The sequence below is a fragment of the Narcine bancroftii genome, chromosome 7, assembly GCF_036971445.1.
Source record: "Narcine bancroftii isolate sNarBan1 chromosome 7, sNarBan1.hap1, whole genome shotgun sequence".
In the NCBI taxonomy this organism is placed as follows: domain Eukaryota; kingdom Metazoa; phylum Chordata; class Chondrichthyes; order Torpediniformes; family Narcinidae; genus Narcine; species Narcine bancroftii.
This window is the reverse complement of record NC_091475.1, coordinates 69072464-69090100: the sequence shown is the minus strand read 5'-3', so window position 1 is coordinate 69090100 and position 17637 is coordinate 69072464. Positions and strand designations below refer to the sequence as shown.

At 38.2% G+C, this 17637-nt stretch overlaps 1 protein-coding gene across 16 annotated transcripts in view; it reads left to right on the top strand.

The window, feature by feature from the left end:
• The window catches only part of mycbp2 (MYC binding protein 2), a 291326-nt gene that overhangs the window by 93311 nt on the left and 180378 nt on the right, over nucleotides 1-17637 (top strand). For all 16 annotated transcript variants that reach the window (XM_069890301.1, XM_069890291.1, XM_069890299.1 and 13 more), the window contains 10 exons: nucleotides 2732-2866; nucleotides 3549-3632; nucleotides 3752-3848; nucleotides 5578-5770; nucleotides 10809-11083; nucleotides 12020-12241; nucleotides 13435-13626; nucleotides 14236-14442; nucleotides 14548-14679; nucleotides 14984-15162. In XM_069890301.1, the coding sequence (XP_069746402.1) occupies nucleotides 2732-2866; nucleotides 3549-3632; nucleotides 3752-3848; nucleotides 5578-5770; nucleotides 10809-11083; nucleotides 12020-12241; nucleotides 13435-13626; nucleotides 14236-14442; nucleotides 14548-14679; nucleotides 14984-15162 (1716 nt within the window). The remainder of the gene's footprint in view (nucleotides 1-2731; nucleotides 2867-3548; nucleotides 3633-3751; nucleotides 3849-5577; nucleotides 5771-10808; nucleotides 11084-12019; nucleotides 12242-13434; nucleotides 13627-14235; nucleotides 14443-14547; nucleotides 14680-14983; nucleotides 15163-17637) is intronic.

Genomic DNA, 17637 nt, shown 5'->3' with positions numbered 1-17637 from the left:
ATCCCCTTTTGAAAAATTACCCAGAAAGTCGTTTTTTATTACCATTCCCAATTCCTTTGATTTTTCTTCATTGTCCACTCCAACAGCATTTTACAGTGATGCACATACCTACTGTCCATGTACATTCCAGTACGGGGATAGAATAGTTAGACATAGAGTGAAGCTCCCATTGCACCATCCCATTGAATCAAAGACATAAAAAAGTGTGCAATGAAAATGAATAAAAAGTCCTCTGCTGTATGAAAAGCCCTTTTTCCACTGGCTCCCTATCCCAGGAATTAACTGGGAATTTACTGGGACAGGGTCAGTGGAAAAGAAGCACTTTCCAAATGCAGGTGTCAAATGATGTACTTTCATGCCGGGGATTAACCACCACTACCCCTATTCATATCCCCGACGTTTGTTTGCGCCGGCGTGCTGATAAAACCAATGGAAATGGAAAATCACCCATTTCCAGTTGAAGGTAGAACTATTCCCGGGGATGAGTTTGTTCAGTGGAAAAGCAATTAGTGTCCCAGTTAAGGGTGGCCCAGTGGAAATGGCACAAAGGGCTTCCCATCCCGGGACACTTCACGGCCAATTAACTGGGATCCCAGTGGAAAAGAGGCTGTAGATTGAATTCTAGATGTTGCAATTGTCTGTACTGATGGACTTTAGGATAGAACTAAACCATAACTTGTTGATGGGCATTGCTTCTCAATGGGCTTGAGGATTGTAAAAAAATGTATTTGCAGGATAAATTGGGTTAGAGAAGTGAAGTGAAGAAAGTAAAAAAAAATATATATTTTTCATTAGCTTTGTGAAAGAAAACTTTCTAAAAAATGTATTCCCTACAAGAAGGGTAGTGTGGAGTTAAATTGTAGTCTTTTATCCTTTTGAGGAGGCTTTCTATGGTTAAATTCTAATTACGGATTATCTTGAAGAAATTTGTGTAGTAATTTCATGTCCGAATATGAATAGGATGGCAGTTAGCGGTTAGGGCAACGCAATTGGAACAGGGGTTCGAATCTTGCGCTGTCTGAAAGGAGTTTGTACATTTTCCCTGTATCTGCATGGGTTTCTTCCGGGTGCTCTTGTTTCCTCCCACCGTTCAAAAAACATATGGGGTGATGTAGGGTGTAATTGGGCGGCACAGGCTCTTGGGCCGAAAGGGCCTGTTACAGTGTTGTATGTCTAAATTTTTTAAAAATGTGACCTAAATTATTTGAAGAAATATCTGAGATTGGATAGAAAAGTGACATTGTTATGTTGTCATTATTTTATTGATAAGTGCAGTGAAAGCTCTCAGAATTGAGTGGAACCAAGGACTTCTTGTTTTGGCAGCTTGTGAATGTGAGACAACTTATCTTCTTCTTGTGTTCAAGAACTGATATTTTACATTGAATACAATGAATTATGACTTGCAATTTTGGTAATTTTCCCTGTATTAATGTGCTTAGCAACAACAATGTTATTGTTTCAAATAAACATGAACAAAATAATTTAAAATGAGTCATTAATTGGTTTGGGCACCTGCTGACATTTTTCCAAATCTTGCTGAAGGGTTCAAGCCTGAAATGTTAGTTATGTACCTTTATCTTTGTTATATGAAGTACACTGTTTGACATGCTGAGTTTCTCCAGCTTTGTGTTTTTACTTGAGTCAATAATTTATTTTGTCATTTTTAGTTTCAATGATTTATTTATGAATTGTCTTCCCTAATTATAATTTTGAAAAATCTCTGAAATGTAGAAGTTCTTGTCTATTTCTCTGCAAAAAGTATAATTGATAATGAAAGCAAATTCTAAATTATCAGAGTTTTTTAAAATTGCCCTTTAGTTATTTTGACAAATCTGAAGAGAAATTCTTGTACGTCTACTTAGGTTCCCAATTAAAGGTAAAGGTTCCATTCCTGTCATGTAATACTACATTTAGAATGTAACACACATGAAATTCTTTAACTTTTGTCTACTGTAAGGTACCACTTTGTCCAGCACCCCTCACAGAAACCTACAGCACCTGGTGTTCCTGGGTGGTCTCCCCTCCAGGTACTGACCAGTCCTGAGCCTGCCTAGCTTCCGAGAACAGACAATTCCAGGCATATTCAGGCTATGAGGTGCTATATTCTCCTGCTATTCAACCACAAAGATGTATTCACAATTCAATCTCATTATAACACCTGATGGGGATGATGCAAAGCACTTCATTAGTGAAACTAACGTTTACTTAATTTTAAAATCTCTTCTTTTCTATGGTTCTGAACGTGCATAGATAGTTTGAAAATACTGCCAGACAATGCCCACCTCTTTTCTCTCCACTTAATTTCTATTGCTATATTTCACAGCTACAATTTGTAGAAAAAATACCCATCCTGGATTAACAATTCTTTTCCAAATCCATTGGTCCCTCCAAAATGGAGCTGCTTTAAGTGGACTTGTGCTAACAAAAATCCATTATATTTTCCTGGGATTGTTACTGGCTTCCTATAACCCAGATACAAAAATGCAAACCATCATAAATATGCTGGTGCATGCAATACATCCAAATACATCTAATAAAACATAAGGTTACAGGTTGTTGAAAGAAAATGACTTGAAAATGAGCAGTTAATTGAACCTGTCACAGTCCACTCTTCCCTCCCATCTAAATTTATTTTGCATGAAAGCTACATGCGCCACCTCTTCCTAGTTACTTTGTATTGGATTAAAGCATTTATTTCATGTTATATTTATTTTATCTTTGTGTTTTGCAGGGAGAAATATGCAATGATGTTTGATGAACCTGTACTTTTGCAAGCTGGCTGGTGTTACGTGGCTTGGGCTCGAGTTTCAGGGCCCAGCAGTGATTGTGGCTCCCATGGACAAGCCTCTATTACCACTGATGATGGGTAGGAGGGTTTTTTTCTCCATTCTTATCTACTGCAATTTTATTTTTCAGTAATATTCAACATATTGAACCAGGTCACTGCAAATTTCAGAGTATGATGCTTCATTCCACTTTTCATTCAAATGTTTGTGCATCAAAACAATGTACATGGTACAACCCAATGTCAAAGTAAATATTTTCACAATAACCTTCTTTCTGTGAAAGCTTTCAACAGCCTTGTTTCTGTTCCATTTAGTTTGTTCTGTGATACAATTTCCAAATAACAGAAAGCATGCCTGTTGTAAGATATTTACACTGCCATTTGGTTGTTCCAAGAACATGGCTTTGAGGCACAAGAGTTGATGGAATGAAGAGTCAACTTGCCTGTAATTAACATGAAAAACAATGTTGGATATATTCAGAAGCTGAGAACGCACATGTTGAGGGAGAGGCACCACCTGACCTGCTGAATACTTCCAGCACTTAGTTTTATTTCACATTTCAAGCATCTGCGGTATTTCAATCTGCACTAGATTCAGCTGGAATGCATTTTCAAGGAAGAGATTTGTATTCTATTTAGTTGAGGCTAAATTTGAGTTTGGATGACAGTGAATCGAGGAAGCTTTGAGAGTTTTCAATAAATTGAGAAACAGCAGGGAGAAGTTGAAAACAATAATTTAAGACTATCAATGTTACTGTTTCAGGGTTGTTTTCCAGTTCAAAAGCTCAAAAAAGTCAAATAATGGGACGGATGTGAATGCAGGTCAAATACCACAGTTATTGTACAGGTTAGTTATTTTGTTCTCAATTCACAAATATCCGGTTGATTAAGAAATTACACTTTTATTCAATCAATAATGTGGTTGATTCACTTGGTAGTCTTGTGCTAAATTTGAATGGGTTGCAGGTTACCATCGAATGATGGCAATTCTGGAAAAGGCAAGCAACAGCCCAGTGAACCGGTGCATATTTTGAGAAGATCGTTTGCAAGGACTGTGTCAGTGGTGAGAGAACAAATTACAATGCAGATTACTTTCTTTCCAACTGTATTTGAATCAAGATGCACATCCATGAGGGATTTCTTAGTTTTCTGGCAAAATGTAAAATTCATATTTCATCATTAAATAAAGCAGCAGAAGTTCTTTGTACAAAGCCAGTGAAAAATCTCTATCTTGATGACTGTTTTAATCTTAAATATATTCAAACACCAGCAGCATGGATTTGGATCTTCTGTTCATTCAAATACCAACAGGTGAAGGACACCACTATCCAAATTGAAATAAAACTGATATCGTTGCACTAAAGATGTGACAACTTATTTTCTTTCTTTTTGCTTTCTTCATGATGTTTTATTCGAGTAACAAATTCAAAAATTTGTTTATTTAATCTCATGAACTTCCTTCAACATAGCTAATCTATCTAAAAACACAGGAGTGGGTGGAGAGTTTGGAACAATGCTGTTTGTGTAGACTCTAAATACAAAAGTTCATGTATCTTGTATGGAGAAAAGGTGGGTTGATTAGTATTATGCATTTGAGCCCAAGCAAGTTTGTTGCATGTATCATGCTTTAAAGAAGCCAAAGATGGGGGGGGGGGGGGGGGGAAATAATCATCTGAATGTTGAAAAATTAACAAGATATTGAGCAAATTGAATGAAATCAGAGCTGAATTTAGATTCTGCAACTCAAGATGTTTGCTTTATTTGGACCCTGTTTTCAGTTATGAAGTGAAAGAGCAGTACACAAAAGTGCTGGAGAAACTCAGCAGGTCATGCAGCATCCAAGGAAGTTGCTCATGGTTTTGGACCTGAGCCCTTCCTCAGGAGAGTACTCCAAAACCAGGTCTCGGGGCCGAAACATCAAATGGCTTTTAATTTCTCTGGATGCTGAGTGATCTTCTGAGTTTCTCCAGCACTTTTGTACGCTACACTAGTCCCCAGCATATACAGATTTTCTTGTTTAACTCTGAAGTGAAGGTGCTTGTGAGCACATGCTTGCATTGGGTCACAGTTTGAGAGTCTCCGATCACCCTTTTGTCTTGCCCTTTTGTTCTTTCTGCAATGCTAACTCTTCACATGCTTTCATTCTCTTCTCTGCCTACCCTCTCCTTCTGCTCCTACTTTCCCAATTGCTGCAAACTTGACTTGCTCTTCAATTATTGCCATCCTTCAAAATTAAACATGAATGTGTTTCACTGGTAGCAGAACCTTTTATAAGAGTAGCTTCAGCTAAAGGAACAAGATTGGCTCAGAAACTTAAACATTTATTATGCTATGTTGAAGGCAAAAAGACATTGAATGGGATTCAATCTTTCGTCAAAGAATAAACCTTGTTGCAAGCATTTTATCTCATTGGATGAAAAAATATTTATTTCAGTTGCTGATTAATAATTTGAATAATTGAATGTTCTGGTGAAAACATTGATGAAATGAGATGCAGTAAAATCCCCATTATCTGGAATTCAAAGCAACTGGCCAAAAAATTTGCGGAAAATAGATGGGTAAAAAAATGCGAAAGTTTAAAATTGGCACCCCCACCCCCACCCCCCCTAGTGTTACATGCAATCTCAAGCAACTGAAAAATTCACTTATCCAGCATCCACCAATCCCCATAGGTGCCGGATACCGGGAGTTTTACTGTACCATTCATTCTTGAAAAAATTGAATAATCTCCTCCTTGAGTACATTAGTAAAATACATATAAATTTATTGAATCTTCACAATTCTAACTTTAGGAATGTTTCGAATCATTGCTGAGCATTCTTCAGTGGAGCTGGACAACCTTAGTGTTGGGAGTGGAGGAGCTTCATGGGTTAAAAGGTTTTCAATACACTGCCACTTTACTGGACTTGGAACGTCTAAAATTTGTTGGTACTTGTTGCCTGCGTCTGCTACGTGTCTACATCTGCGAAATATACCCAGCAGCAGGTACAGTAGAAAGCCTATAAAATGAAGACAATTGGTGATTTTTTTTCTGTAATTTATCAGGATGTTTGTTTTTTTTGCAGTGTTCAGTGACAAAATAGTGACAAAGAAGGTCTTTAGTTTGATTAACTTTTGATTTAATGTATTTATTTCATTCTATCACTCAAGGATTGGTTTATATATATAGAAAATTGCTGTCTAAACAAAAAAAAACTAATAATTGATATTAAACAACATATTAGATATGCTATTAAGCATCTCTCTAAGGACAGAGGAGATTTTGGTTCCAGGTAATGATGACTAAAGTGATAACCTCATGGGCAATAAGGATATAATAAAATGAAGCACAAAAATGCTGGTTTCACAGCGACCATAGAAGGTAAGGATAAATAAGCAATATTTTCTGGTCTGAGCTCTTAGTTAAGGTATGAGCAAAAAGCATTTGAATTAAAAGGGTGGTGGAAGAACAGCACATACAAACAACGAAAATGTAATGATTGGGCATGGATAGGAGGACAGGAAAGGAACGGAGACAATGGATCAGGGTAGGGAGGGGGGGGTGGCTCTGAATGCAGAGCTGGAGACAAAGGGAGACACAGAGGAGAGCGGGAAGAAAGGAGGCATAGGGATAGTGAAAAAGAGAGGTGAGGGTTGGGGGGTATGGAAACTGACAGAAACCAAAGTCAAAGTTAATCTCATGTGGTTGGAGAGTGGCATGATGTGTCTGTGCACACTCCAATCCAATGGCATTAACTCATTAACATTGACCTCTTTGCTTTCCCTTATATCCCCCTCACCCTGCAATCTCTTTCTTTCCTTATCTCTATGGACTCCTTTCCTTTCTCTCGTTCTCTCCTGTGATGGAATATTTGGGAATGTTTTGGGGAGATAAATTGGGAAAAGTAGAGTAAATGACATATATGCACACACTTTAAAACAGATACTATTTGAAATACTGACAAATTCATATTCAGTGACTTTAGAGAAACTATGGAGGGAGAATGCTATGCACATTTCACTAGTGGCTGTTAATTGAAGTGAATGAATGGACTATTGTCTTTAAAGCCACAGCAAGCTGTCTCCTAATACTGCTTCACAGAAAGATCATTGAGAGGTTCTTGTTTACCTAAAAGCAACAGATGAACCAAAAGACAAACTATTGTTTGCTGGAGAAGGTCAAGGTTTTGCAAGTGAGAGAGAGAAGGACATGTTTCCTGGCAGTCAGAGTCTCAGAGAGAGAGAGAGAGAGAGAGAAAAGGATGGCTGGAAGACCTATCTGATGTTTCTCTTGGAACAAGTGAAACAGAAAAAAAATCTGTAGTAGCCTGAAAGAAAGAAGTTATCATCTGGAGAACCCTGATGGGGCAAATTTCATCAGCAAGACATTGAGGTGTCTAATGGTGGTACCTCAGTTGTGGAAATCCTGGAACAACACATCTCTCTCTGCAAACCTACAAGAACCTTCCTGAACGGCAAACATTTGCCTTTCGAGCACCAAAGCCTAGTGAACTTTATACATGTTAAATTCTGTGCACAGTATAAGAATTGCCTGCAACCAGTGAACTTGGAAGAATGAGAAGTGAGATTGAACTGTGAAACAAAGAACTTTTCTTATATTTACACACACATACATACACGTGCGCTTAGAATTAGAAGGGAGTTAAGTTGGGTTAGTCAAGTTAATAGTGATAAATTAAAGTTTGATTCTGTTTTCATGTTTAAAGATAATTAAAGACAACTTTTTAACAATTTGTCATGGTGAATATCTATTGCTGCTGGGTTTTGGGGTCCTTTGGGCTCGTAACACTCCCTCCCTTCCACTGTCTTTCCCCCAGCTCTGGATTCATAAAGCTGCACCCTTCCTGCTGCTTCACCCCTCCCTCCCCCCCCCCCCCCCCCCATCAATTATCACCTTTCCTCCTGTCCATATGCAACTATCTTTAACTATCTTTGTCTATTGACCTGTGGTCTTCTCCCCCCCACCAACCCAGGCACATTTTATATTTAGGCACCTGCCTGCTTTTTGCTCGTAGCTTGACAAATAGTTCAGGCCTGAAACATTGGTTACATACAGATAGAATGGCCTCCCAAAACTTACTGTCCTCTATCATGGAGGTCTTAAACCAGAGTTGGCCAAACTTTTAATTTTTAATTTAGACATAACAGGCCATTTCAGCCCACGTGTATGTAATGGGGGTGTAGGTTAGTTGGGCAGCATGGACTCGTGGGCCGAAATGGCCTGTTACCGTGCTGTATATCTAAACTAAAAATTTAAAAGTTGCCCACTTAGATGATAGCAAATGGGAGAGTCTGGACCAGCTGGGGAAACTGACAGATGAGTAAAGCTAAAAGTAACAGCTTACTGGTTGAGTTGTACACAGCTCTGTGGGACTGGGTGTGCTGGATCTGCAGGAAATATACAACCCATTGCTCCTGTCATGCAGGATGTCAGACTCTATGAAGATGGGCATCATCACCTTCATCTTCAAACAGGAGGAAGAGGAGAAAGATATCGGGAATTAGAGGTCCTTGTCATTATAAATTATTGATGACAAAATCCTGTCCAAGGGCATAGTCAATCAAATCAAATCTGCCCTGGGGCAGGTGATCCACCCAGACCAAACCTGCACAATTCCAGACAGGAACATTTCTGACAGCCTTGCGCTGCTCAGAGATACCATCGCCTAAGTACAGGACAGGGGCTGGACACTTGCCTGGACAGCTTAGACTAGGAGAAGGCCTTCCACTGGATAGTGCACGGATGCATGATGGACAAACTGGCTTTGGGGAGGGGATCCAAAATTGGATTAAACTGTTTTAACAGCCATCCAAAGCAGACTGCAAATCAATGGATGGATTCCCCATCAAGTTTGGAGTCAGACAGGCTTGCCTGCTCTCTCCCATCTTACTTCTGTGTGGCACAAAGCCATTTGCTGAATCCATCAGGAAAGGACAAGGCCCTAAGAGGTGTGCTGTTGCCAGGCAGTGGAGGCACTCAGGTCAAGGGCTCCATGTACATAGACAAAATCAACATCTTCTATTCATGCACACGATTGGTCCATAGACTTAACAGCATTTGAGGCCATTTTGAGTCTGTGTTGGGAAACTGGAAAAAGAACAAGGCAATTATCTTCATTATCTGGTCTGAGTGGTCCACCTCCTCCATCGCAGTCGGATCTGACTAACTGAAGGTTTGGGGGATTTGGTTCGGAGGGGCCAATGTGTGCAACAAGATTTGTTGGAATCCACCAGGGCCTGTGGGCTTGGCTGGTCAACAGGTGCAAGGTATTCTCGGTACAACTGCAGATGTGGCCCAACCCCTGCACCTGGCAGTCACCAGAGCAGTCTTCGTTTATGTGGGGATCCAAGACTGAAAGAGTCAAGTGTGCATGTTGCTAGACAACAGGGTCAAGGATGTACTCAGTGTGGCCCTCATCCTGATGACCACATTCATGTGCTATGGGCTGATGACCACATTCATGGGCTGTGTGTGAAATCAAAGTATGAGGACACCAAGTGCCACTATGTTTTGAGGTTCTATCTGTCCCAGACATTGGGAAGGTTGGGTCTGGCCCTGTTGCCATGCAGCGTCCCAGTCAGCTAGACTTTGCCATAGCATCCATCCTTTGTACCAAAGTTTTTCCAAACACCTTTGACCACAAGGCAATCAGGATGTCCTACAGAAACTGAGAGTTGAAGACTCGATGGACATGATGGGGTGGTTCCCAGTGTAGAACATCCAGGTCTTCTGGTGGAATGCCTCATTGCCAGTGCATACAAACAAGTGGTGAGAGGAACACACCCAGTCAGATCCTTCCTGTACAACTGGAACACCACCCATAATGCACATTATCTCTGTGATGACCACAGTGGAGTAGAGATAGTCTATGTGGAGAAAGATACAAGGGTTCTTGTCATGGTTCATTCACAGCAGTAGCAGGGCTAGTGATTTACTGGCTGTTCCAGGGACTCGCAATCCAGAATTGTTCGAAGAACATCACTGAGAGATGCACTTTGGTCTGCCTGAAATCTGTTGATCTTTCAACACATGACAATGTTGGGTATTCTGCCAACTGGCACATTCCAGGTACATGCTGAGGGACGCTCTGAAACAAGGGAGGTGTGGGGAAGGACCACAGTCTAGAGTCCTTCTGTTGACAGGCATTGAGAGGCTGACTTGGGGCCACCTGTGACTTTCTGCGGTCTTTTATATTCCTGGACGTTCAAGTATCCAAACCAGTCTATACTTTCCACTATTTACCTGTTGTTTGATAAATATTTGTCAGAGGAGAAAGATAAATGCAACTCTGGGTCAGACCCTTCCACCCACCACATCTGTGCTGACCTTGATGCCAAATTCAACTCAATCCACCTTCCTGCCACAGAACATTTAATGATGATTAGTTTCATGTCATAAACAAGAAGTACACACTCACTGAAACTCTTGCAACAGCCAAACAGGTACTTTGTAAAAAAAAAGCGACAATCATATACATTAAATGACTGCACAGAAAGGGATAAAAAATATAAAATGTAGATTGAAAGTTCATCTTCTCCCAGTTCTGTTTGTATGACAATGCCCTTGTTTCCTTTTCCCAATCGACGAGGACTTCAGTGGTGTAAGGTGGAAGAAAGCACCACCTTCTCAGGGATAATTAACTTTAGCTCCAAATTCTGTCCTGACAAGGCACATGTGCAGACTGGAAATGAATCTCTCAAAAAAACCTATTTTTGTTTCTTTTATTGTGCGCATCATACTTCCTTCAGTGGTTAACTGGAAAAAATAATGGTGGATAGTTGATGAAAGGTTGGCAGCTCTTACACCACTGTACTTTTGGTGCTTTGTTTTATTTGCAACAAATATAAAATGTTTAGTTAGATCAAATTAGCTACAGAACATTGGGAAGAAAATCTGCCTCTAATTTGAGTGCAAACTTTGTCTATTTATACGCATATTTAGTGTCCTGCGGTTCACTGGATAATGCCATGATGATTCTGATGCAGGTATATTCATATGGGTTAGTTTTATGTTTTGTTGCAGCTGGTGCCAAAGCTGTGGTGGAGGAAACCAGCAAACTGGCAGATTGTGTGGGAAAGACTCGGTCTCTTCTGAGAAAGATTTTATCAGAAGGAGTTGACCATTGTATTTTGAAACTTGACAATGATCCTCATGGCTACCATTTACAACCGAAAACATTACTAGAAGCAGTTCTTCAAGAATGCCACAACACATTTACCGCTTGCTTTCATTCTTTTTATCCTACTCCTGGATTGCAGTGGGCTTGCCTTTGTGACCTGCTTAATTGCCTAGATCAGGTAAGTTAGAGAGAGGACCAGATTATTTTGCCAATGTTTTAAGAACTACTGTTAAACTTAATGGTAAATTTAGGTCTCTTGTGACAAAGATTATTGAGTTTTAGTATTTTCTTTCTATATGTTTGGTAAATTAAAATCAAAGCTAGAATTTTTAAAATGAAAATAATTTTCTCCATATACAACTAATAAATAATTCTGTGAAGTAGAATTCCTGCTCTTGGAATTCTTGTATTCTGTTGTCATGATGCCTTGTGAAATTCCTGATCAGATGAAAATTGCTCTGGCTATTCTTTGCATCTAGAATTGAATCTTCAAAGTGCAAAGCATGTTAGATTAGGGTGACCAAAAAGTGCTGGGCTTGCAAGCTTGCCAGCAAGTCATAGAATCGTGGAATTCACCAATGGGCACTTCCGTCCATCTTGTGCATGCTGACAGTCATCCTGTTTAGTCTAATTTGCACCCATTAAGCCAATATCCTCTAATTTTCTTTCCAATCTCTTGACTAATGTCTTTTAACTGTAGTAATTCTACCTGCCTCTCTCCATATTGCAAGGTAGTTCGCTATAACCATGATCTGTGTGGAAAAAAACTCAGCATTCAGATCTCCATTAAATATTGCCCCTCTCAACTTAAATTTTATGGATGTTTTAAAAAGAAAACTTTGCTGTACCGAAAGCACTGATATTTTTTTTTTGCAATCCATTTTGGCAAAATAAGAATGGCAACAATTTTATTAAGAGGTCAGTTTAAGTCCTATGGGCAAAAGCTGTAAAGAGAGATGCAGGATGAAAATTCTTAGAGGCAGCTGAAAGCATGTTGGTGCAGCAAAGTTTTTTTTTCATATCATTTGTCAGTCGTAAGCAAAGGATGATTTTTTTTTGTTTTGAGTAAAAAGCCTCTGTAATCAAGATAACTTTTGTAATTTTCTGTGAACAGGACATACAGGAAGCAAACTTCAAGACATCAAGTAGCCGGTTGCTTGCAGCAGTCATGTCTGCACTCTGCCACTCTTCAGTCAAACTGACCACAATCCTTCCCATTGCTTATGATGGTGAGGTGCTGCTTCGATCCCTGGTGAAACAATCTAGCACAGAGAATGAATCTGCCATGGTTCACAGATTTGGCCTACTCGTGTCTCATATGGAGAAACTCAGCCAAGTAAGAACAGCAACTACTGTCATATGTTTTTTTTTACATTTTTTATTTTTCACACCATAAATCACATTAACCATGGTATACACTTTTTCCTTTTCACACATATATAGTGCCATTTTCTCTCCCCCCCCTCCCTCCTCCCATCCCACCCTCCCTACCTTCCCCCTCCCGTCCATTTAAGGTATACAATCTAGGATACATTAAACCAGTCAGACAATGTTGTCATTCAATAAAAATACACCAGAAATTCTACTGAGTCCATTCTTTTCATTTCCTTTTCCTTCCGTTAACTTAGGTAATGATTGTCCCCGGTAGGTTTTCGCTATTGTATTTAATGTAAGGCTCCCATATTTGTTCGAATATTTCAATATTATTTCTTAAACTATGTTATTTTTTCTAATGGAATACATTTATTCATTTCTATATACCATTGTTGTATTTTCAAATTATCTTCCAATTTCCAGGTTGACATTTCACATTCAGCAGCTCTCTGCATAATTTGGTCTCATTTTAATATTCCAATAAAAGGGTTAACTGTGTATTTTGATGCTCTAGATACTGTTTATATTAAAAGATCAAGAAAAAATCCAGCAGACTTTGATTAAAAAAACCCCCAAAAATACTAGATACATTCACCAGGACAGGTTGCATCAGTGAGAATAGAAACAAACTGTAAGTGAATGATTAACTGAACCCTTAAGTATCTTTTATATTTAAATACTTTCCATACTGGGATAATGTATACCCTTGGTTTTTTTTTGTTTGACTGCAATAAATATGAATTTTGGTGCCTATGTACATTGTATTTGTGTGTATGAAAATAAATCTATTCTCAAAGAGAAAAGTGAGTCTGCTGAATGTTCCTGCAATTTATTGTTTTTATAACTTTTTTGATATTTGACAGACCAGAGCAAGGCTATAAAGCTTGGTCTACTGCCTTATAGTAATGTTAAAACAAAACACTAGATGTTACGTGAACAATTGGAATTCAAAATGTGAATCAAACTCATAGAATGGCCGTAAAATGTTTTCAGAGGAAATATGCAACTGGTTAATTTTTAAAAATAGAGTTGTAATTTATGCTGATAATATTTTGATGATAACAAGGAACACTAAAGATTCAAGTATTTTGTTGAAAGGAGCATCAATTGATAGTAAACTGAAACGCCATTCTTTATTAAATATTTTGTTCCTAGATTGAAGAAAATGTCACAAGTATGACAAGTTTTCGAGAAGTGCTGGAAAAAATGTTGGTCATTGTGGTGCTTCCGGTTCGCAAAAGTCTTAGAAGAGAACTAGAACTCTTCTCTCCTCTCCTGGTCTCCAATACTTGCGGACTTCTTGCCAGTATAGTGAGTGAACTCACCGCATCAGCACTAGGATCTGAGGTACAAATCCAGATCTGAACTGGACCATCATTCTTTGCTTTTGTTGCTTGTTGTATTGAAAGTGAAAATTTGCACAAAAGAATTTGTATTTATGTACAGCCTGTTACTAATGTACGAATTGGAAGGCATTGTGATAGTTTTTAAGAGAGTTTGTTGCACTTGTAACAAGTCAGTATGCACTTTTGTATACAGACATATCAAAAACTACATTCATTCAATGTAATGGGAGGAATGCCACAGATGTACAAAGAGAATACACTTTCAAATCAACAGTTAGCTGTATTTATCAACTTACTTCTAATTAATACTTTGGGCATATTAGAGACAACAATGAATAGAGAAAGAAAAAATACTATTTAGGAGTTCAATTGAATTTCTATTTTTTTGTGAAATAGAGGTTAAGATTGTGCATTTCTCCCCATGATGTCATTGTTCTGTACATAGTTTCATCGCAATTCTTCTAACAACAATCATGAAAACGAATTACTAAATATTATAGGCCAAAGTTTTTTTATCATTCCACGTTCTGCTTTTATAATTTCAGTAAAGACTAGAAACCTTTATTTGGTTAGAAACCAACTTCTTTGAACATTTTGATTTGTTTCACAGGTTGATGCATTGAGTTCCCTCCATTCTGTTAAAGCTACACCAAACCGATTTATTAAAACTAGCCAAGGGCGAAGTTGGAATACTGGTAATGGGTCACCGGATGCAATTTGTTTCTCTGTAGACAAACCAGGTGTAGTTGTCGTCGGGTACCATGTATATGGAGGAGGGGGCATTCATGAATATGAGCTAGAAGTGTTGGTTGATGATGTAAGTTCACTAGTTTTGTTTTTTAATTGAAGTAAAAGATCAGTGTGCTTTTGTATAAATGTTACGTGGGATTCAGTAACCCCCTTTATTATACTTTTTTGACAGAGTGAGCATACTGGTGATTCAGCGCATTCTCATAGGTGGACTTCTTTAGAACTAGTAAAAGGTACCTACAGCACAGATGACTCATCTAGTGACATGGCAGAGATTAGATTGGATAAAGCTATCCCTTTAAAGGTATGTTGCCATATATTTCAGCAGATAGCATTTAAAGAACAGTCTCAATAAAAGGCCCCTGACCCAAAACATTGTCTGACCGTTTCTACACATGGATGCTGCATGGTTTCTATAGTTTCTCATTGCTTGCATTTAGAGGATATACTTCCTGCATCTGGAAGCTTTTGTTCAAAATTGGTTCTCCTTGGGCATGCACTCTGTTAAATGGAAATTTCTGCTTTTAATGTTGGAGTGGATTAGTTATAGAACTTCCAGGATTAATTAGGATTCAATGTAATATCTGCAAAATGTTTTACATTTCTAGGACAATGTAAAATATGCTGTACGCCTCAGGAACTATGGAAGTCGGACTGCAAATGGAGATGGAGGGCTGACCACTGTTCAATGTCCAGATGGTGTAACGTTCACTTTCAGTACATGCAGTCTTAGCAGTAATGGAACTAATCAGACTCGAGGTCAGATCCCTCAGATTCTTTATTACAGGTAAGAGCAAACATCTTTATTCATTTTAAATTGACATTTTTTAGCGAGGTGACATAATTTAGATTGTGACACTGTGTTACAAAGGACATTTCCTATCCTCATAGATACCCATACACATTCCTAACATAACTTTTTGTGGTGTTTTAATGCGGTTGTATTTTGATGCATCTATCACAATGGTTACAGCACAGAAGGAACCTATTCAGCTCATTGTGCCTCATATGCGAGTAATCCAGTTAGGTTTATTTCCATGCTCTTGTCTTGATATATTTGTTTTCAGATTCTCATTCAGCTCCCTTTTGAATGTCATAATTATATCTGCCCCCTAAAAAAAAGATGAAGATGACTGATATTGTGGCCATTTGGGTAATGGAAATTTGTCCTGACAAAACTCTTAAATCATTATCCAGGTATTTGAGAGTCAGAAGTAACTTTTGTGATAACAGAATTTGAATGGAGAAAAGAAGTAAAGACAACATTGACAAATGCACAGGTGACATAATAAGTTTGTGGCCAGGTTTGAAAATGGTACAAAGATAGCTTAAGGAGCAGGCAGTGTTGAGAAATCAGGGAGGCTTAAAAACAGGTGAGGAGAATGGCAAATGAATTACAATGTTGGAAGGTGAATGATCATGCACATTAGTAGAAGAAATTTTCTAAAAGGGGAGAAAATTGAAAATTCCCTGATGCAAAGGGACTCTGGAGTCTTCACGCTGGATACCCTGAAGGTAAACTTGTATGTTGTGATGGTCGTGAAGAAGGCAAATGTAATGCTGGTATTCATTTTAAGAGGAATAAATTATAAGAGCAGGGATGTGATGATGACCCCATCACTTGTGTTGTGTGCTGCTTCAGACTCCTCTTTGAAGAGGAGATGTGCTGATGTTAGGGATGGTTCAAAGGAGGTTTACAAGGATGATTTCAGGAATGAAAGGGATATCATCAAGAAGAATGTGTGATGGCTCTTGATCTGTACTTGCTGGAATTTAGGAGAATGAGGGGGGGGATCTCTTGAAACATTTTGAATGTTGAAAGTATAACTTAAAGATTGAAGGGCGTCCACTTGGAATTGAGATGCAGAGAAAATTCTTGTGCCAGAATGTGGTGAATCTGGAATTTGTTGCCACAGGCAGTTGTGGAGGCTGTGTCATTGGATGTATTTAAGGCAGAGATTGGTTGATTCTTGATTAGGCAGGGTATCCACGGATATGGGGAGAAGTGAGGCTGAGTGGAATAATGGATCATTCCTTGATTGAATGATGGGGTATACTCAATGAGCTGAATAGCCTATTTCTGCTCCTTCAGTCTCTTCATGTGGCCTTCATGTGGGGGGGGTCACCGATGCTGGTTATTTTGACAATCATCTTTTATTCTGTCTCCTCTGTTTTGACCCCTCAGTTAGTTCAGGAAAGCCTAAAAGGCTTTGCAGTTTATATGAAAATCGGCATTAAAACTGACCCAATGTTGAACTAACATCCTAAAACACCCCTATTTGACCTGTTTTTTACACATTTACCTTCTGGCAAGTATATTTCCTTTTGAATTAAAAAATTCCACGAATAAATTGTTGTTACAGTAGAAATTAAAGTGCATTAATTTTGATTAAACCTTTTTAATAAAAACAACAAATAAAAAAAATTCAATAGTATTAGCAATCATCATTTACAGTTTATTTCTTAAAAAAAGTGAACGAGTGTTCCTTGCTTGAACGTAGCTGGTGGCGGCACTTTTAAAGTGTCTAACGCTTGTTATATAACATTTATTGGGAAAGTACTTTGCTTTGGCAACATTTTATGGGTAAAATATCCACTTTGTTTGAAATTACAAAGGTATTTTTTTGTATAAAGTATTGAGCTATTACATTTCTAAGTGAAGAATGTTGAGAATTATACATTTTTTCTCAGTAAAATTGTCTTTATTATATAATATTTTTCTTAGAACTGTATGAGAAATTCTAATGAGTTTTTTCATAAATATGGCTGAAGTTTTAGCAAAATTATGTAATGTTTAGAAGTTTTGACTATATTTACATTAACAAGAATGGAGCTTGAGTTGAGATCTCCAACAGGAAGATTGGGTTAAGAATGTTTTGTTGAGCCTCTTGGTATCTTCAACAGCTGTCTAGCTTTTGGGATTGAAGGAGGGGAGGCAGGGGGATTATTTTCTTAAGGTTGTTATCACTTTATTAAAATGTTAATTTTTAACTGCAAGACTAACACCTGAAATTTGGATATTAAATTGTGCTAATCAACTTTCAGCTTTAATTTAAAAATATGGATAATTCTATTAATTTCCTTAGTTGGGCAGCATTTTCATTCTTCAGTTCAGGCTAAAGCCAGAGGGATTTCGATCTTATTAATCAAAATATTCCTTTATTTCATTATAATGTTGTATCTGAGATACAGATACTCCCTGACTTGTGACCAATGCGTCTTCTATCCACCTGCACATATGGCTGAATTAAAAAAAATATAC